This window comes from Belonocnema kinseyi, chromosome 1 (genome assembly GCF_010883055.1).
Source record: "Belonocnema kinseyi isolate 2016_QV_RU_SX_M_011 chromosome 1, B_treatae_v1, whole genome shotgun sequence".
NCBI classification, from domain to species: Eukaryota; Metazoa; Arthropoda; class Insecta; order Hymenoptera; family Cynipidae; genus Belonocnema; species Belonocnema kinseyi.
Genome location: NC_046657.1, coordinates 154,184,111 through 154,206,594, shown reverse-complemented (window position 1 = coordinate 154,206,594; position 22,484 = coordinate 154,184,111). Strand labels below are relative to the sequence as shown.

The 22,484-nt window shown below is 31.9% G+C and overlaps 1 protein-coding gene across 1 annotated transcript in view; it reads left to right on the top strand.

Annotated features, from left to right (window-relative positions):
- Positions 1 to 1,845: 1,845 nt before the first annotated feature.
- The window catches only part of LOC117174754 (fatty acyl-CoA reductase 1-like), a 57,389-nt gene continuing 36,750 nt past the window's right edge, over positions 1,846 to 22,484 (top strand). The window contains exons 1-2 of the mRNA XM_033364107.1: positions 1,846 to 2,034; positions 18,215 to 18,691. Of these exons, the coding sequence (XP_033219998.1) occupies positions 1,850 to 2,034; positions 18,215 to 18,691 (662 nt within the window). The 5' untranslated portion in view covers positions 1,846 to 1,849. The remainder of the gene's footprint in view (positions 2,035 to 18,214; positions 18,692 to 22,484) is intronic.

Below are 22,484 nucleotides of genomic sequence, written 5' to 3'. Positions count from 1 at the left end.
TTCAAAATTGCATCTTATTATTATTATTATTGTTTTTAAACTTTTCCTCTTACAATAATGTTAGAAAGTCGCGTTTTTTTCAGATTGTTCCACTTTTTGTACAATTTCTAATAAACGTGAGGTAATAGTTTAATAATGGTCACAAATATAATTATTTAAGCAGACCATTATTATTGATAAGGGTATTTCGGAAAATTTTCAACTTTTTGTCCACTTTTCACTTGAGGTGAGTTAATATTTATTTCAATTTAGCAAAAATAATTGTTTGAACAAATTTGTATTGTTTATACATATTTTCTTTTTTTATTAATACTAGATAATTGCGCTTTTTTTCTTTCTAGAATTGGTAACTTTTTATTCACTCTTCACTTCGTCAGGTGAAAGTTAATTAAAGTTAATAAATATAATTTTTTCAACAATTTATTATATCTAATAACTACCTCATTTTGGAAGAGTGCAAAAAGTTGAGGTTTTTTCTATAATGTTTGACTTCAATATTTCTTTTTAGTTATGAACAAATAATAAATAGACATTATCTAATTGATACATTTTGTAAATTTTCTATTTGGATTATATAAAATGTAAATTTTGCTTCAAATAGCCTATTTGTTAAAATAAAAATAAATATTTATTATTTTGTTCTGATTTGCAATAATTATTAACTCACTAAGTAAAAAGTTGACAAAAAGTTTAAAAATTCGGAGAAGATAATTTTCAATAATATGAATTTGCTTAAACAATTCTGTGTGTTAACTTTCACTTATGAATACCAAACTATAAATAAAAAGTGAACATAAGCTTTAATATTTCGGAGAAAACCGCAACTTTCGAACATCATCTAAAGATAATACTATTTAAAATTATAATTAATTGTTTAAAAACTTGTGTTTTTTATTTTAATTCATTACTTACTTTACTATGATTGAAAATAAGACAAAAAGTGGACTATTTTCTTAAAAACTGCAGTTTTCTATCATTATTTTGAAAGAATATTATTAACAATAATAAATTGTTGTTTAAATTATCATATTTGTTAGAAATAATTTGGTTATTACCTTTTTAATTGAAAATTGGAGTAAAATTAAAAATGTATTTTTTTTTAAACGGGACTTTCTCACTCTATTTCAAGAGAAAATTGCTAAAAACAATAATAAATTTTAAAGAATTTATAGAATTATATTGTCATCATTATAAAGTAGTTTTTTTATGTGTTAGAAACAATTCTAATTTTAAAACTCGGAAAAAAATTATAATCAGCGCTAAAAACTCGCAAAACTCAATTTTACTTATAGAGTTTTTTTTGGGACCCTATAAAACAGACTTATGGGGTTCATAATTCAGAAGTAATATTTTATCCATATTCTGTGACTAATTTTGAAGTGTTTAAAGTTTAAATTTAAATAAACTAATATTAACGATTATGAATCTAATTTACCCTAATTTACTCTGATTCAAATGCTTGCTTATCGAGGCAGTAGTGGGGATACCGAAAAGCAAACTGATGAAAATTTAAAAAAATTTCAATTTATATATCATCTAATTTTTTTCGAACTTTGTGAAAATTATTCTAGACTTTTTTCTTCAACACCTAGGTGAACAGATTCTAAAAGCTTCATCAGAATAACTAAGAATAGATAAAATTCTTCAGATGATTTATGATGAAATAGCTTATTTGCAGCAAATTGAAATGAACCTCGGATATAAAAAACACACGTGGCCTTAACCTCTCATCTCCCACTTTTTCTCAAATGCAATCAAACTTTCTTTCCCACCAAGAAGACTTCCTCAAGCGTCTGGCCACTCAGCGGTACCACTTTCATTTTTCCAATTCATACTTCAGTCAATGATCATGTCTCTTCACGAGTGGTTCGGAGATCGAGAGGTCCTCCTGACGGGAGTTACCAGTGAGGTAGGCCGTATTCTTCTTGAAAAAGTCCTACGAACTTTTCCGGAGCTCAAAGTTCACGCGGTGCTTAGGTCGCGTTTCGGTTACTCCAAGGACGATCGGGTTAAGAAAATCTTTGCCTCTCCAGGGTATGAACTTTTGTATTAAAATTATTAAAATTATCTCAATTTATTGTAATACACTGGAACCTCGTTTTATGCAACTCACATGCTAAGAGTGCGGTGATCATGCTGTTTTCATGCTTGAATTAATTTAGAGTCTCTTTCGTACCCGCGGATACTCTCATCACAAAACTGCGAAGGATATTAGTTCTAGGATCGCGCAAAAAGAGTTTACTTAAATCGAGGTTCCAGTGTGAATATAAATTAAATAATATCGTATATAAAAACATCATGAAATTGTTGCGCAAGACTCTGATCATAATTTAATGAAAAATATTTTCATGCAAAAATTTTTTTGACACAATCGACGTGAAATTTAATAAGCTTTCCAACTTTTTTTATATTTGTTATTTATTTTTCTAACTTAATTTATTCCTGAGATAAGCGAGAACAAATGAAGATGTTTTTAAAAAAAAAATTTTAGTAGACTGATAGTTCTAGCCAGTAGTATACTCATTTCACAATATAACTAACGTTACAAGAAATAATAAAATTGTAACACAATTTGTTTAAATATAAACGCAAATTTATTATAAAATTTACAGCCAATATTCCAGTAGATAACCGTAACGTAAATAATAACTTTAAATAACTTAATAAAACATAACATTTTTTTCATTGAAACATTGAAAAAAATGTTTACTTTATATTGTTTTAGAGCTTGAACTTTCAAATCTAAGAACTTATATTATTAACCTTTTTGATATCAAAAAATAAAATTAAAACACATTTATCATTTAGTTTTAAAAATTGAATTCAGATACTCATTTTACAACATTACATACATTGAAAAACATTAGATTATTAGAGTAGAGGTATTTTTATTATAAACTTTTATTACGCATATTTATAAACAATAATTAACTAAATAACATTAAGGTGAATAATCAGATTATATTACTTAATTTAAAAAATTAACCTTTACCTAATGTAATACCGAAAAGAAAAATAATTCAGGTAACAATCAATTAATCAGTTAACAGCATAAAAAGCAACAATCAATTATTTTCATTGAAAATTTCAAATATTTTTACCTAACATTGTTTCCAAATGTAAATTTTTATTTATAAAAATTTGATTTATAAATAACATTATAAACTAATTTAAGAAAAAAATTAACATGTAGATATAATTTTGAAAACTGAATTTAGATACTCATTTCACATCAAAAACATTTTTAAAAAATTATAAAATTGCAATAGAGGTATTTCAAATGTAAATAAACTTTTAGTGTTAAAATCACAAAAAGTATTTAATTAGATACCTGTTAAAAAAACATTCCATTTATATTACCTAATTTTAAAAAATTAAAGTTCATTCTTTATCATAGAAAATTAAAAATTGATAATATTTCTTATTACTATATATTATTATTTTATATATTATTAATATAAAATTTCAATTTAAAATATTTTAATGTTAATAAAAATGTTAATATTACTAATATTATTCATTACATTTCCTTATAATCAGCGTGACAAAATGCATCGCGAAAAAAATTAAAACGTACGTACTTATAATTTTGAAAATTTAGTTCAGATACTCATTTCACAACATCACAAAAATTTTAAAAATATACATTATTGGAATATAGCGATTTTTTATATGAATCAAAGTTTATTATACTGCATTCTTTTCATTAAAATATTTAAATAATTTGGTTATGTATTATAATAATATAAAAATTTTAAATAGAAAAATGGCATTTACGGGTACTTGCAATGCCATGTTAGTTGTGAATCACCACGTTAAAATTATTCGTAAAAAATGCAGAAAAAGCAGAAATAAATTTAACTTAACAAAAATAATTTGAAAAAGTATATTGTTATTTATAATTATATTCTCTCAAGATAGTGCTAAAAAGCTGCAGTTTTTTTTTAATTTTTAATTATTTTTTTACCTTTCTATTGGTGAGTAGTAATAATTGATGCAGTTCAATAAAAATAATTCTTTAAACAAAATATTGTGGTTTTTAACTAACTTCTCCCATAGTAATGCTAGATAGAAGTAGTTTTTTCCCGAAATTTTTCATTTTTTGGATACTGTTCACTTATTAAATTAATAATTAATGGAATTTAAAAAGCATGATTGTTTGAAAAATTTATCATTATTTTTAATAATGTTATCTTTGCATGATGCTAGAAAGTTGCATTTTCCCGAAAATATTCAAATTTTTGTCCGCTTTTCATTTGTAGCGAGATAAAAGTTAATCAAATTTGATAAACATAATTGTATGAACAAATTATTATTGTTTTTAACCATCTTCTACTATATTAATGCTAGATAGTTGGAAATTTTTCCAAAAATTTCGACAAAATATTATTATTTTTAAGAATATTCATCTAGAGTAATGTAAGAATACGAGTATTAAGGCTTTTCAAAAATTTCCACTTTTCGTCCAATTTCTATTTAGAGTGAGGTGAGTAAATAATTTAAATTAAGGAAATTAATTGTTTAAATAATCTTAAAAATTATGAACATTATTCAATTTGAATGATATTAGGAAGTTGCCGTGTTTGGGAAATTCTCAACTATTTATTTACAATGTTTTAAATTGAAAATTAGCCTTTTCTTGTCAACAATTAATGTATTGCAATAAAAATTTATCCTTTTTGGTTAAAATGAAATTGTTTAGATCTCAATATCTGTTTTCGATGAGGATTCAACAATTTGTAGAAAATTAAACGATTTTCATAAAAATTCAATTTTTTGACAAAGAATTAATTTTTGTGGTTAAAAAATTGTATTTTCGGGTAGAAAATTCCAATTTTGGAAGATAATTAGTCATTTTGACTTTAAAATTCAAAAATATGTTTAAAATAATTGTATTTTGTTGAAAATTCGGTTTCTTGGTATAAAATGAATCTTCTTGCTAGAAAATTTATCTTTTGGCAGAAATTTGAACTATTTGGTCAAAAAATTGTCTTCTTTAGTTAAAAATTCAATTATTTGGTAAAAATTTGAACTTATTTTGTTATAAATTCATATTTGTCAAGATTCACGTTCTTGTTTGAAAACCAACGATTCTATTTTAAAAAATTAATCTTCTGGTTTAAATAGTCATCTTCTGGATTAAAATTTTTTTTTTGCAGTTTTTTTTAGGATTTACCATTTTAGTACAAAATTTATTTCTTTTGTTGAAAATGTAATTATTTTGGTAAAAATAAGTTGTTTTTTGTTGTTACAAATTCCATTTTTTAGGTAGCAATGTAACAATTTAATTTTTATATGAAAATTGATAACTTTTTATCAAAAATTTAACTATTCTTGTTGAAAGTTTTTTCTTGTAAATCAGTGTACTTCCTTAAAAATGTGTTTTTTTTATAGAAAATTAGTCTTCATGTTTAAAAAGTCATTTTTCTGATTGAAAGTTTAAACTATTTGATTGAAATTTGATCTAAAAAAAGATGAATTTCCCACTAAAATGTAGTAGAGAAGTCATGTATTTTATTGAAATTCTAACTATTTTATTGAAATTTGTTGTTGTAAATTAAAGTGTTTCAACTAGGAATGTAACTTTTCTATTTTCTACGAAATTTTTTATTTTTCTTATTAAAAATTAAAATTTTTTAGTTGAAAATTCATGTATTTTGTCAGAAAATATGTCTTTTTTGCTCCAGCACTAATCCTTTTTTATTAAAAATTCAAACAGTATAGTATAAAATCAAGTTTTTTGTTAGAAAATCATATTTTCAGATTGAAAATTTAAGAGTTTTGTAGATTGTTTCCCCTTTTGGATTACAAATTTAACATTTTTTGAAAAACTAAAGTACTTTGTTTAAAATTCGCGTTTTGGACAGGAAATTATTCGTTTTGTTAAAAAATTAATTTTTTTTGTGAAAAGTTTAAATATTTGCTTAATAATTAAAATTTTCCAGCTGAAAATTCATCTAATTGGTTAGAAAATTAATTTTTCAGGTTAAAAAATTATCTTTTGTGTGGAAAACTTTTTTTGAAAATTTAGTATTTTCAAGATTAATAATTTTTGTAAAGATTCATGATTTTGGTTAAAAATGATCATTTAAGTTTTAAAATGTATAGCTATTTTGTAAAAACTTCCTTGGTTAAAAATTCATTTTTCAATTACTCATAATGTTAGTACAATAAATATCATTTATGAAAGATTTCTACATGATCAAATGATTTTAGGTAAAATAAATATTAGGGAAATTTGAATTTGTCGAATATTTATGCGACTCATAAATATTAGCGCGTGTTGAAAGGTCTACACAAAATTATACCGCTCATAAAACTAGCACATGAAATAAAAATTTGATAAAATGCCAAGCGTATCTCACGTAGGACATCCGATTTCGTGCAATTAACATTCAATGAACCTTCCTGTAAATAACACCGTACTGACGAATTAGATCGTCGTATGACGTGTTTAAGTGCCGTTAATTACGAGAGTGGTTAAAAGCACACGAACCAAACCTTGGTGCAGGCATTGTCGCTTTAAGGTAGACATTTTTTTAGAGAAAAATTCTTCATTATCATAAAAAATTTCTAGCTTTAGATAAGCGCCCAGAACGGACTTTGTCAGTGTATTGTGGGCTAATAATGTCTTCTTCATGGTCTAGTTGCGTGCGTAGAAATAATCTGAAATTATAGCTCCCTCGTTAACTTAAATGGCTCGTAGATTTGGACCCTTTCAAGAAAATATATCCTCGACACATTTCACTTATTACAGTTTTTTTCAATTTAAGATGAAAATAATTAGAGCGATTAAATTTTTAATTTTAAGGTTAAATCTAAATACTTGGTTATTAATTACTAATAAGATAACGACGTTAACAGCATTGGTTTGAAAAATTATATTAATAGTTTGGATAGTAGTTTTAGGCGCAGTAATTTCAGGAGCTGTGAAGTTTAGACGCTGGGTACGTGACGGCCAGCCGCTAATGCTTAGGTGCGACCGTTTGGATTTTAGTCGTTGAGACGTTTAGGCTCTGATTTCTTGACTTTCAGCTGCCACCGTTTAGGCGCGAACGTTTGGACGCTGCGTTTTAGGGGCAGTAATGTCAGGCTCTTGATATGTCACGTTCAGCCGTTATTTAATAAGTGTGACCGCTTGGATGCTGCCGCTCAGGCGGAGAAATTTTAGGCGCTGGGTACGTGACGGTCAGCCGCCAATGCTTGGGTGCGACTGCTCAGAAGCTGTCGTTTAGGCGCAGGGATTTTAGTCATTGAGACGTTTAGGCTCCGATTTCTTGACTTTCAGCCGCCACCGTTTAGGCGCAAACGTTTGAACGCTGCGTTTTAGGGACATCAGTTTCAGGCTCTTGGTACGTGACGTTCAGCCGTTATTTCCTAAGTGCGACCGCTTGGATGCTGCCGTTCAGGCGCAGCAATTTTAGGCGCTGGGTACGTGACGTTTAGCCACCACTGCTTGCACGCTGCCGTTTAGGCGCAGGAATTTTAGGCGCTGAGGGCCTCTTTCATCACTCCAGCGCTGCCGGCATATTAATAAACCTCCAGTTGGTTGACTGAGGAATGCTAACTGATCGTGATAAGTCGTGCGCATCACCGATAGAATTCTTAAATCCCGAAGAACTTATGTCAAGAATTTGTTTAGCATTTAATCTCGATCAGAGCATTTATAGAGCAATTGAGAGCATCTAAAGCGTTTATTGTTAAAACAAATATATCATCATTACTATACATATATTTTGACAAAAACGTTATAGAGTGAAAAAAACATCCTTTTTAAATTACAGAGTTGCTACAGATCATGTAATTCCAAAAAGACAGGGAATGTCAGGGAAAACCTAATAGTGTTAGAGAATCTTTAAAAAACTAAAGTGGTTGATTTTATTATTAGTTAGAAGTTAGTTTATATTTTATGTTAAAACTTCACTCTTTTCAACCCCTCTCTTCTACAACTTCTTCCTCATCTACTTCCTCGCCTATCAACTTATTTTTGTAACATTCCCCTTCCCCTAATCCCGTTCCGTAGCTGTTACCTCCCCTCACCTACTCACTTTGACTACCCTACTGTACAATCTCCCCTCCCCCTCACAAGTTACCCTCACTTCTAATTATTTCCCCTACTTAATTTGACTTCTCCTCATTTAGCTTACTTCCCGTCCCGAATTTCGCCATAATTATTTAACTGATCCTTATTTTCCCTCACTTCCTTTACTTTCTTTCTATTTACTTTTCCTCATTTGCCTTTACTGCTCCTACTTCACTTTCCCTCTTTTCCTATCGCTTTTCTTACTTCCCGTCCTTATATTTTTCCTAATTTCGTCTAATTCTCCGTATTTCTCTCACTATTTGCCCTCCTTCTTCTACTTCTCGTCTTTCCTTTTTCATTGGCTAATACTACTTTCCCTCTTGACATTCCCCTAATATCCCATATTCCTACTTTCTCTCCATTCACTTCCCTATACTTCTACTAATTTTTTCTCCTTGTTTCTACTCACTTGCCCTTACTACTCCTACTTCACCTACCCTCTTTCTATTTGCTTCTCCTGCCTCCCGTCCTAAGGTTCAGCCTAATATCGTCTAATCTTCCCTTTTTTCTTATCATTGTCCTATACCCCATGCTTCTCATCTTCCCTTTATCACTAGATTCTCCTATTTTCACTGCCGCTTTTACCCATTATATCCCCTGTCACCTTTGTGCCTTGCTTTCACTTCAATTCACTGCCCCCACGTTTTTTCTCTTTATTTCTCCTCACTTCAGCTACTTTCCCTCGTTTTATTTCCGCTCACTTCTCCAACTTTACTTATCCTCATTTCTCTTTGCTTCTCTGACTTCCCGTCCTCATATTTCACCTATTTTCGTCTAATTTTTGTTTCTTACTATCATTTGTCGAACTTCTTCTTCTACTTCCAGCCTTCTTCTTCTATTCGCTTCTCTCACATTCCCTCCTGACATTATCCCCTATTACTCATTGCCCCTACGTGTCTTGCTCTCACTTCCCTTCACTCCTTCTACCTTTTTTCCTTATTTTTCTTTACTTTCCCTCCCTTGTTCTACTTTACCTACCCTCTTTTGGCATCGCTTCTCATATCTCAAGTGCTCATACTTCTCCTAATTTCGTCTAATTTTCCCTTTTTTCTTACCATTTGTCCTATTACTTCGACTTCTCGTCGTCCCTTTTCCACTCGATTCTCCTTCATTCCCTCCTGCTTTTACCCCTTACTATCCTTACCTCCTATGTGACTTGCGCTGACTTTTCTTCATTATCCCTACCTTTCTTCTTCCTATTTCCACTCACTTTCCATCATTTTGATCTACCTTTTCCCCTCGCTTCCCCTCCCTTCTTCTTCTTCACCTACCCTTTTTTCCCAACGCTTCTCCTACCTCCTGTTCTAATAATTTCCCTAATTTCTCCTTCTTTCTTATAATTTCTCCTTATTCTCCGACTTATCCTACTTCCTGTCTTCTCTTTTCCGCTCTCTGCTCCTAATTTCTCTCCCGCCATTATCCCTTAATTACCCCTACCCCCAACGTGCCTTTCCCTCACTTCCCTTCACTTCACCTTCACTTCTCCTACTTTCTCTCTCCTTATTTCGCCTCACCCCCTTACTTCCTGCCCCCGTAATTTCCCTTCTGCCTGATTTGAAATATGATTGCTATCAATTAAAGCTTAATAACTTTTCTTTTATTCAAATAAATTTTTAATTACTTATTAGGTAGAAAATGTTAATTTCTTTGCTACACTTTATTTTATTCCAAAATAATGTAAACTTCTGAGGCGAATCTAATACCATTAAAATGCAAGCAATTTACTTAAAGTCATCCCTTGTATAAAGTACTTGAATAGTCGATTCAACTAAAAGTGTAAAAGGTGTTTTAAGACCTCTCAACGAGGACGTAAAAGAAAGGTTTTATCGAACTTTGAAAGACGTGGGTGGATTCCCAGGACATTCTTAAGACCTTATAACGTGATTCGTCTGCTTTAGAAAAAGAATTGTCGTAAACCCTATCTCCTTTTTTCAATGCTCTTTTAAAAAACGGCTGTTTTCGAAATAAAAATTGCACTCTTTTTAATACTATTTTACAGTCAATTTTACTTTCTTTCTATTTAGAGATACAGTAGCTGAACTCATACTAGTACTACTTTATGAAATGAGCAATAAGATCACAGAATGAATGTTTTACCATTAGAGATGATACGATCAATATTACAAAATTATAAAGAGAACTTCTTACATTTAATATTTTGTAAGGTAATTCCATTCTATGACATTTAAAAAACTTTCAATAGATGAATAAATAAAATGTTATGTTCATGTATTACTTTGCATAAATAGAGTGAAATTTCGAATACTTGAAATTTTTTCTATTCGAAAGTTTGCCTATTTAAAGTCCGCCGTACATGGTTATTTGAAATTGCGGAGTTCTGTCACCTCCCAGCAAGATCCTTGTACGCTTTCCGTCGCGTCAACGGCTGACTAATTAAACAGAGGCCCTAAGATCGGGACGGCCCTTGCTGGTTTGAATTGATCGCGCGCATCAATACAAGGTCGGGGCTGCCATGAACTTCGTTTGACAAACATAAGTTGAATGTCGCGGTAGACGTGGGAGACACTCCAGCCTTCAAATTATCGAACGTCTACATTTGGAGGCTATTTAAATAGGCGAGCCTTTACTATAATGTATTGAAAAACACGAAAAAAATACGCTTCCGCCAGGATTTGAACCGGGGACGCCGCCATACATGACTGGATCATTAACCAATTATGTGATAGAATTACTCTGAACGAAATAAAATTACTCCAAATTATATAGGATTGATAATAATTACATAAAAATATGGTGAATTACTCTGCCCAAACAAGAAACTCACGTGAATTTTCAATGAATTATCTATGTTTTTACGTAAAAATGGAATTCTTTTTTGATGATGCAGTTCTTGAATTTTTAGTTGAATAATTAATTTTCAGCCCCATTACAATGATTTTATATAGCTATATTGATATAGTTAAATTTTTAACAAAAACCAAAAGATGGTTTTTCAAATAAAAGTAGGAATCTGAAACGAAAAAAGTGACTTTCTAACAAATTGTTAAATTTTCTACACAGAAGATTAATTTCGAATCAAAAGAAATAAATTCATAACAGAAAGGGTAACAGTTTATATCGAAAGTAAAAAGTTTGTGAATTTCAAATAAAAAACTAGTAATGGCAATGCAAAAGATGAAATTTCAACAAAATGGTTGAATCCTCATTAAAATATTTTTTGTAATGCATCTGAGTTTTAAACCAAAAATCATATTTTTGACCAATTTTGTTTATTCTCAGCACAGTAGAATAATTTTAACGGAAAAATTGTACTTTCACTAAGCAAAACGAATTTTCAACAAAATAGTTCAATTTTTCACGAAAGATATAGATCATCTTGTACGGTAAAACAGTTACCGGCAATTTATCAACTGATGGTAATGTAGGCATTGTCGGCTTATCTGTTACCGACTATCTAGAAATGGTCAGTCACTGTTTTATTAAATGAGGTACTCCATAACCCGTCTATTTTTACTACTAATCTTTAAGGCCATATTAATTTCAGAGAAAACACATTAACCGTGTATTTGAACTGTTAACCAAGAAGTTTAATTTTCTACAAAAAGTACTAATTTTCAACGAAAAGCATTAATCTTTAAACGAAGTTCTTAATTTTTAACTAAGCAAAATAAATTTACATTCAAAAATGGAAAAGTTAAATTTTGAGGTTAAAAACATTAATTTTTACCGAAAAAAACGATTTTTTAACAAAATATTTGAATTTGTTGTTAAAATAGATCAATTTTCAGCACAAGAAACGAATTTTAAAACAAAAAGATTAATTGCGTGCCAAAAACAAAACGAATTGTCAAGAAAATAGTTCGATTTTATACGAGTACCAAGTCAAATCCAACTTTACTTTTTAACTCGAAAATATTAATTTTTAACTACAAATGAAATAGTTAAATTTTCAGTTGAGAAAATTAATCTTTTATTAACTAAAGCGACAGCTCAACAATATTGGTTTGGATTACCCTGAAATACTAGTAATTAAAAGTGGATTACATCACAGTAAAACGCGATTACAAGAGGATTGTCTTGGATTACAAGTGGATTGTCTTGGATTACAAGTGGATTACTTATAAAGGAGATAAATCTGTAACTAAATAGTTGAATTTCAAACGAAAGTCAGGAATAAGTTTGATAACAAGTGGATTTCCCTGGATTATATATGGATTAATCTTAAATTTAATAATTAAATAAGGGGATTACACTAAACTACCATAAATTAAAAGTGGATTACATCAGGTTGAAACAGGATTACAAGAGGATTGTCTTGGATGACAAGTGGATTAATTTGGATTACAGGTATTTCACTTAAGATTACAAATAGATTATTTTGGATTACCGAGGGATTACTCTTTGATACTGCGATTACTCTAAATTACTTTAATTTCCCTAGAATTACAACAGACTAGAATTGTTTTACAAGATGAATTTTGGATCTTATACTCGGATTACTCTGAATTACTTCAATTACTGCAAATAAAAAGGGAATCACACACTTGAATTACCTCAACTTATTTATATTAGAAGTAGATTACCCTGAATGAATATAAATTAAAACTGGATCACTGCATACTAGAGCTGGATTGCAAGTGGATCACTTTATATTGCAAGAAGTTAACTTTAGATTATAATTGAATTACAATCGGATTACTCTTTGATACTGACATCACTCCGAAGAACTTAAATTACTCCGGATTACAAGTGAGTTTCATACTTAAATTTTTTCGAATTATTTAGATTAAAAGTGGATTACTCTTTATTAATGCAAAGAAAGGGTAGAGTACTCTATATAAGAATTGGAATACCAGCTAGTCTTCCCGTATTATAAGCAGAATACATCATATTACAAATGGAATACTCTGACTTACGAGTGTAATACTCCGTCTTACTGGGATTACTTTTAATCACTTGAATTACTCCTACCACTCAGTCGACAAACTGGATTACATGGATTACTCCCAATTATGTGAATAACAAGTGAATAACAAACTGGATTACAAATTTATTAATTCAGAATTCAAGTAGATTACTTCAGGTTACAAGTGGATTACTGTGGCTTAAAAATGGATTATTTCAGCATATATGGGTAACTGCGAATTATTTTAATCACCCTGGATTACAAGTGGATTAATGAAATTACACCAGATTACCATTTCTGATAATTGAGCGGTCCATGAAATTACCAGATATGTTGTCCCCTCGGCTTGTAATTAATATAAAAAAGTTTGTAAAGATGTTATTATCAAATTAAAAAAAAATTATAATTATTTAAACTTGATGATTCACAAAGTTTCCGGAAAAATATTATTTTAAAGAACAAGAAAAAAAATTGCCTTGACACGCATTTGAACTTGAAACGCTACTATGCAAAAGTGGAGTGTTTATTAATGAAGTCAGCGAGGCATTAGCAGATCTGTTACTCATCTTCGAAGCTACTTTTATTGGGGTATACGTTTTCCAACTTATTTTCAACTTATCAGTTAAAGCGGAGCAATTATCAGTTAAATTTACTTTAAATAACCGTAAACCATTTATTATTATTTATAATAATATTTTTGAGAATAATAATAGAAACCTGTGGTTTCTTCTAATATTTATTAACTATTTGCCCACTTTTTATCTAAGGCAAGGTAATTATTATTTTAATCAGAACAACATAATTGTTTACAAAAATAACTATTCTTTATTACTTTATTCTTCTATGTTAGTGCTAGATAGTTGCCGTTTTTTTAATTTTTTACTTTTTGTCCACTTTTTACTTATAGAGATAATAATTTGTGAAAGTTAACAAACATAACTGCTTCAGCAATTCATTATTGTTTATAGATTTCTTTTCTTAAATAATTTCTAGAAAGTGCTCCATTTTATGTGAAACATATTACTTTGCTTTGGTTTTTTAGTTATGAAAAAATAATAAGCATTAGAAAAAGGATTTTTCCAATAATCTCTTTCCTTCTTATGATTATATTTTTCTGAAATAAAACTGATTTTTTGAATATTTTAACATTTTTGTATATGGATCATATTGAATATTAATATTCGTCAAAGAACTTGCTGATAGCTTTTTTATTTAAATTAATGATAAAATTATTATTTATAATTTGGCTCGAACTTAAAAAGGCAAATGAAATATGCAAATTTCGGAAAAACTCGCAACGTTCCAGCATTCCTCAGAGAGAAGATAGTTGTAAGCAATAATAAATTATTTAACCTATTATGTTTGTTAACTCTTATCAAATATTATATCGCTAAGTAAAAGGAGTGCAAATGTTCCCAAAGTTTAGGAAAAACCGCAACTATCTAGCATTAATATAGGAGAATATATTTATAAACAATAATTATCTTTAAAACAATTATGTTTGTTAAATTTAAATAATTGTTACCTCACGCTAAGTGAAAAGTCGACTATGTATGAAAAATTTCGGAAGCACCCAGAGCTGTATATAATTAATTTAGAAGAAGATACTTCTGAACAAGAATAATTTATGCAAACAATAATTCTGGTTAAATGTAAATAATTATTACCTTTGTATAATTAAAAATTGGATAAAAAGGGAAAATTTTTAGAATAAACTACAAATTTCTAACTCTATTCTCAGAGACAATGTCTAAAAACAATACTAAATTGTTTAAACAATTCATACCAACATCTGATTACCAGTACAAAGTAGTATTTTATGTATTAGAAACAATCCGAATTTGAAAAGCCGCTAAAAAGTTCTAATTAGCGCCAAGAAAATGACAAAACCCATTATTTCACTTATGGGTCTTTTTTGTACCTAATAAAACAGACTGATGTGGAGGATGTTTAAAAAGTAATATTTTTTTGTATTCCATGGCTAATTCTGGAGGGAAATGTTGAGTTTCAACTAGATTCACTCAAAATTTATGATTCTAAATAAAATTTAAAAAACCGTTTTTATATGCTCCTCTCTCTCTCTCTCTCCCTACCACCCTCTCTGTCCTATGTACTATATACAGCTTCTCTTTGTAATCACGTCTCCCTCTTGTGTGGTAATTCGCAACTTCTCGGAACACTCCTCTTCGATATCCCCACTACTGCCATGATAAGGAAGCGTGTATGTGCTCTCTATCTCTCTCTAAACTCTCTTACTATGCGATTGACTAAAAACTCATGATGATTCTTTACGAAAAATTTCAAAGTTATTCAATTGAACAATTAGTTTTCGAACTCAATTTGTGAAAAAAAATCCATTTTTGATTTCAACTCAAATTTTGAATTTTCTATTTTCTTCATACAATTTTTATCAGCGAAACAACGCACACTATGAGAAGAATTAAAAGAGGAGTTACTTAAGAAGGTAGTGTGTAGTTAAGAATGTGGTAAACATTAAGGGAAGTCGTTTGGGAATTCCGGGAAAGTAATCGGGCATTTAAGAAGGTTGGGCGTGTATTTAGAAAGTTAGCAAAGATTTTGGGAGGTCGAGTTGGCATTTACAGTGGCTATCGATTCTTGTAACTTCAGCACGTAGAGGGCTCTTTTAGGAAAGTTAGCTGAACAATTAAGAATGTAGAACCGGCAGTTATAGAGGTTCGTTGGGCAGTTAAGAAGGTTGGGATTCATTGGGCAGATTTTTACAATTAAAAAAGGTGGCGTGCATTTAGGGAGGTCGCGCGGCATTTACAAAGGTAGGGGGCGTTCACAGATTTGAGAGTAGTTTGTAAGGTTTTAGGCATTTATAGAAGTCAATCAAGCGTTTCAGAAGGTTAGGCAAAAATTGAGAAAAGTTAGGCGATAATTAATCATGTTTGGCCGGGGATTGAGGAAATAAGCCTTTATTTAAGGAGGACAAACGGGAATTAAAAAAAAAAGTAGCCGTTTCAGGAGGTTGTGAATAGTTAAGTATGTAGTAGGTTGTTACAATTTCTAAGAACCCCTCACCCCCGTAACAAACCATAACAAAATATTTCTTACCCCCTCCCCCTCTTACTGTACGTACGCTGCTAAAAATGTTTGTAATTCTACAACACTGTCCCAACACTTCTACACTATAAGTGTAAGGTAAAATTGCAAGCATGGTATTGGAATGACGAAATTTCAATACCTTTATTGTAAGTGTTGTAAATCGTAAATTCACCGTCTAGCATTAGAGCACATTAGAGCGTTTATAAGGCGAAAATTTTACAATAGGAAATCACGTAATAATGGAATTCACGAAATTTATAGAATTCGCGCAATTCATAAAACTTTACAGAAGTCATGAATTCAGAGGAATTCATGGAATTCAAGGACTTAAAGAAATTCAACAAATTTATGGAATTAAAGGAATTTTCGAAATTTATGGCATTCATGAAATGCACGGAATGATGTGATGGAATTGAAGTAATTCACGGAACTCACGGGAATCATGTAATTAAAGGAATTCACGGAATTTATGGAATTCACGAAATTCATGGAATTTATTGAATTCGCGAAATACACCAAATTCTTAAAATTTAAGGTATTCCCAGAGTACGCTTAAATTATGAAATTCATGGCAATCGCGGAATTCACAGAATTTAAGGAATTCACGGAATTCATGAGATCCATGAAATTCACGCGGTTGGCGAAATTCATGCGGTCAAAGAAATTAAAAGAATTCACGGAATTTAAAGAATTCACAGAATTGATTCTAAATCAAAGAATCGAGAGAAGTCAAGAAATTCACAGAATTCGTGTAACGCCCAGAATTCACAGAATTTATTCAATTCTCAGAAGTCACGGAATTCAAGGAATGAAACGAATGCGCAGAATTGATGAAAATGAATAAATTCACGAAATTGATTGAATTTCAAAAATCGTTAAATTCAAGGAATTACCGGAAATCATGGAATTGAAGGAATATGCGGCATTCCTGGAATTTACGGAATTTAAAAAAATTTGCAGAATACATGGTATTCATGCAATTGAAAATATTCAGGGAATTCGTGGATTTGAAGGACTTCAAGAAATTCTTGGAAATCTAGGAAGCCAAGGAATTAATGGAATTCAAGGAATTCAGGGAATTCCTGAGTGTCCATGAATTTCATACATTCCGCGAATTCCTTGATTTTATGTACAACTCATTAAATTTCACGAATTCTTTTCATTTCGTGAATTCCATAAACTCCACGATTTTCTTCAATTTGACTAATTAGTTCAATTCCATGACTTGCGCAAATTCCGTGAATTCTATGAATTTCATGAATTCCATGAAATCCATGAATTCCGTGATTTCCATGAAGTACGTGTATTCTATGAATTCTGTGAATTTTGTTAAATCCTTGAATTCCGAGATTTCCAAGAATTCAGTAAATTCCTTGATTTTCATAAATATTTTGGATTCCGAAAATTTTATTAATTTCGTAAATTTTCCGATTTTTATGAATTCCGTAGATACGTTGATTTGCTCGAAATCGGTGAATTCCGTAAATCCTCTTACTTGCTTCAATTCCGTGAATTCCGTGAATACTCTGATTTTCTTGAATTCCGTGAATATCCTGATTTTCTTGAATTCCGTGAATTCCGTAAGTTCGATGAATCCGTTAAATTCCGTGAATTCCAGAATTTACGTTAATTCGTTAGATTCCGTGAATTCCGTTAATTCTGTGAATTCGTTGGATTCCATGAATTCTTTGAATTTGGTGAATTTCGTTAATTCTTTGAATTTCGTTAATTCCTTAAATTCCATGAATTCTTTGAATCTCGTGAACTACATGAATTCCTTGAATTCCTTTAATTCTTTAAGAATTCAGGGAATTCAAGTTCAGCAAGGAGTAGGAGATGGTACCTCTTATGCATCGATTTTGGGGCTGGCGGTAGGGGGAAATTAACTTAATATAACCCGATCCGCTTTTCTTTGTTCACACCTGAGTAAAAGCCGCAGATTCCGCCCACCCCGCGCAACTTATGTTACACCTACCTGTGGCGCGGCCTTCAATTCTCATTAGGGCTATAGAAGGGAGGGCTATTGAAGGGTTTCGCAGTATTAAGTTTGGTTGCTTGGAAATTCGAGAATGTTCAGCAGGCATTTGAGAAGCTATAACGGACAATTAAAAAGATAGCGGAAATTCAGGGAGATTCAATGGGCATTTAGAGAGAGTCTCAATCATCCTTTCACTTGAACTTCAAATTTTTTTCAGATACGAAAGACTGCGGCAAAAGGACCCAAATGCAATTTCACGAGTGAAGGCCTTAGAGGGAAACATTCTTTACGAAGGTCTCGGACTGAGTAAACAAGACAAAGCCACATTGAGGAAAGTCAGCGTGGTTTTACACGCAGCTGGACCACATGATTATGTTCTTGACTTTTGCCAAGAATTGCCAAACCTTAGAGCTGTTGCAGCAGCCTCCAACCTCTTCAGATATAGAGGACAAATTAGTGAGACAATTCTCAACGAAAAAGTACCTGATGTCCCATTGGCTATCGTCCGATTCCCAATTATTGGTCCAGTTTGCAAGGAACCCATGCCAGGATATGTTGAAATTTTAAAGGGGCCAACAGCTTTAATGGTAGGGGCCGGATATGCATTCGGACACTCAGATTGTCAAGCTGAACTGATACCGGCTGACCTTGCTGGTAATACTCTTATTGCTGCTGCCTGGGAACGCGGCTTAAGGTAAAACCAATTGTCTAACTGAAGGCATGCTAGTTAGTGTGTTTTTTTTATTTATAATTTTTATAAAGATGGTCATGAATACAAAGTAAAATGGTGAACTTTTTGCAACTCAATATTTTTCCAGTTTCGAGAAAAACAACATAAAAAAATTCGCTGTCTCTCGAATGAACTTGTAAAATACAGTCTTCCAACCGGCCCAGTAGCTCAGGCGATAGCGCTTTGGGTTTTTGACCAAAAGGTTGCGGGCTGGGTTCCCGCTTTTTGCCCTTTATTCCATTTTTGTTGGCTTTTAACTTATTAAAATTGTTATAATAAAGGTGCGATACCTTTAGAATCATTTTTATTAAATTTATGATTTAAAAATCCGTAAACTAAAAAATTATTTCAAGGAATCTGTATTAGCATGAGAGAATGACAGAATTTCTCTACATCTTTACAGACCGGATGGAACAATGAATTTATAAAAGTGTTAATTAAATTTCTTCTAAAAAAAGATCTCCTTTCGCTTCACTGGGAATCGAACCACAGAACTTCCGATTGCCGGTCGGGTGCTTTCCCATTAAGCTACTAGAGAGATGGGGAATAGATTCATTTTACAGAAATACAAATTCATAGCTCTATCTTGTCTGTAAAAACTTTAAGAAAGTCTGTGATTCTCTGATGTTAGGACAGATTTCATTAAAAAATTTGACTTTCATACCTGGCAATTGGAAGCTATGTGGTTCGGTTCCCAGTGGAACAAAAGCAGAAGATCTTTTTTTAGAAAAAATTTTATTTAAAAAATATAGATAATATTTTGAAATTTGTTAAAACAATAATCAATAATGATTCCGAATTAAACGGGTTTCAAATTTGAAATAATGTATTTAATGATTTGAAATTAAATATTATAAGAGAAAGAATTTCAGCTTTGGTAGAGTTGCGAAACAGGACAATTTTCAAATGGAATGCATAGCAATTGAACTCCTATTGTTTATAATTAATATCGTTTAAAATTGAAAAATTTTATAATAAAAGAGTTTAAAATTTAAAAAAATTGTAATCAGAAGTTCTCAAAGTTAAAAAATTAAAAATTAAATGTTAAAATTTGAACAATATCAATAAAGAGGACTTAAAATTGTATAATTTATAATTTCAAGCGTTCAATATTTAAAAAATTCATTTTGAATTGAGAAATCTTGAAAATGCAATATTTCAAATTAAAATTTCGAAAAATGAGATTTTTTAAAAATTCAAAACTTATTAGTTTCAGATTAGAATTTTGAAAATTGGCTCATTCTTAATTGAAAATTATGAAAATTGTATTAATATTAATCTTAAGGGTGAAAGTGAGTAGTTTGAAGTGAAAATTTGGAGCGTGTGAAGTTTTTGAGGTTAGGAGTGAAAAAATAGTTGCTTGGTCAGGGGGGCAAGAGGTAGGAAATAAAGGCGGGAAACGTCACAGAGCTTTGGGTAAGCTATGATGCCGACGACGCGTAGTCCACAAACTGGCGCCAGAGGGCAACAGTTACTGCACGATCGCACAGAGCAGAAAACCGTCGTGGCTGCAACAGCTGACGTTGCTGAAAGCATTGAAATTGGGGGGATGGGTGACGTTGATCGCAGTGACAGCAGCGGTGATGAAAGTGCCGAGAAGTCGACCCGGGTAGGGAGGGTAGCGGATTCAGGTACGGGCAAGCAACGGGGAAGACCCTCAAATTTACAGCGCCTTAACAAGCTAGGCAACGCGGGTTCAAACAGAAGTCTGGACGAATGGCAAAAAAAGGCAAGCGCGACTAGCAGCGAAGGGGAAGAAAAAAGGAAAAGAGTGGCTGTGGCAGATGAGGTAGAAAGGGACCAGGAGAACAAGAGAGTGAGAATTAAAAGGAAAACACCAGAGAGAGAGGGGGGAGATGGGGGAATGTTTGAAAAATTGGAAGCTCTCATTAAAGGCTTTAGAGAGGAAACAAGAAAGAGATTGGATGAAATGAATAGGGATATGAATAGGCAGGGAACCGATGTAAGGGGGGAAGTGAAAAAGGTCAGAGAAAAATGGGAAGAATGGGATAAACGTTGGAAGGAGGTGAAAGACAAGGTTTGAGGTAAGCTAGAGAGCATTGAGAATAGACAGAGAGAGGTTGACGAACAGAGATCTAGAGAAATAAAGTAGTTGGAACTGCGGGTATCCAGTCTAGAAATTAGGAATGAGCATATGGGGGAAAAACAGAAAATGAGGCAATAGTTCAAGGGAATGAAAAGAACGTCCGAAGTGAGAATGAAAGATTGAAGAAAAGACTCAGTGAGATCGAAAGAAGATTAGAAGGGTAAGAAAGGGCAAAGAGGAAAAAATCTTTTTCGAGATATTAGAATGCAGGTAAGGGTAGAAGGAGTCAAGAGAATAGGAGGGTCAAAAGAAGGAAAAGAAGGAATGTTTCTAGTAAAAGTTGGGAGTGAGGAGGAGAAAAAGAAAATTATGGAGAGAAAAAAATTATTGAGAGGAAGAAGGGAAAGAATTGAAGAAGATCTGACATGGAGGGAGAGGAAAAGGAGATGGCAAATAGAGCAGAGGGCTTGGGTAGAGAGAAAAAAGGGCCATATGGTGTGGATAGGGAGAGACAGGTTATGGATAAATGGGGAGGAATGGTGCTGGGATGAAGAATTAAAGGAATTAAGGAAAAAAGGAAAAAGTCTTGAGAAAGGTAGGAGGAAGGAAGACGAAAAAGAGGCTAGAAATAAATCAGAGGGGTTTCCAAGCGGCAAAGGGGAAACAAAGTAAAGAGGAAAGAATAGGAAGGGGAAGAGAGAAACGTGAAAATAGCTTTCTGGAATGTGTCAGGTTTGAAGAACAAGAACAAAGGATTCTGGGAGGAGTTAGAAAAGTGGGATGTGTTTATGATGATTGAAACTTGGGCAGATGAGAAGGACTGGAAGGGAATAAAAAAGATGTTATCGAAAGGTTATGTGTGGACAATTTCAGGGGTGAAAAAAGAATTAGCAGTAATAGGGAGAAAAGATGGGAACATGGAGGAAAAGGATGGAACAATAATAAGAAAAATTATAATTGGGAAAGTAGAAATAGCAGTGGTGTGTGTATACAGAAGAAGAGGGGAAGAGGAAGACATGGACTGGCGAACAAGGGGGAGGGTTATTGTATGAAGAAAAGGAAGCATTTATAAGGAACTCCAAACATAGAGAGACGGACAGGGAGGGGAGGAAGTTAGTAGACATGATAGGAGAAACAGGATGGTTTATATGCAATGGCAATATGAAAGGAGATGAGGAAGGGGAGAACACATTCATAGGAAAGGGAGCAACAGTAATAAACTACATGCTTACTGAAGAAAGAATGCGGCATATGATAGGGAGTATGAAGGTAGGGAATGAGATAGGGTCCGAGCACTTCCCGGTCATAGTTACACTAAGAAGAGGCGTCAGTAAGCACGGCAGAGGAAGAAATGAAAAAGGGTGCGAACGAAACACGAAAATGGGAATCTGGGGGGTAGATAAATTAAACGAGTTTAAACAAAAGATGGAAAAGGAGAAGGTTAGGTATGAAAAAGAGGAGGGAATAGACCCGTTAGTTGAAAGGTTGAAGGGGTCCATTGAAAACGTAAAGGATGAGCTGGGTACTAATGAAGAAAGAGTAGGGGGAAAGAGAGGCTGGTGGGACGAGGAAGGCTGGGAAAGTAAAGAGGGAATAAAAGAGTGTGTAAGCAAATAGAGAAGAGGGGAAATGGAGAAGGAGGAGTATAACAGGAGGAAAAAAGAACATGAGAAGATGCTGGAAATAAAAAGACAGAGGGGAAAGGAAGAA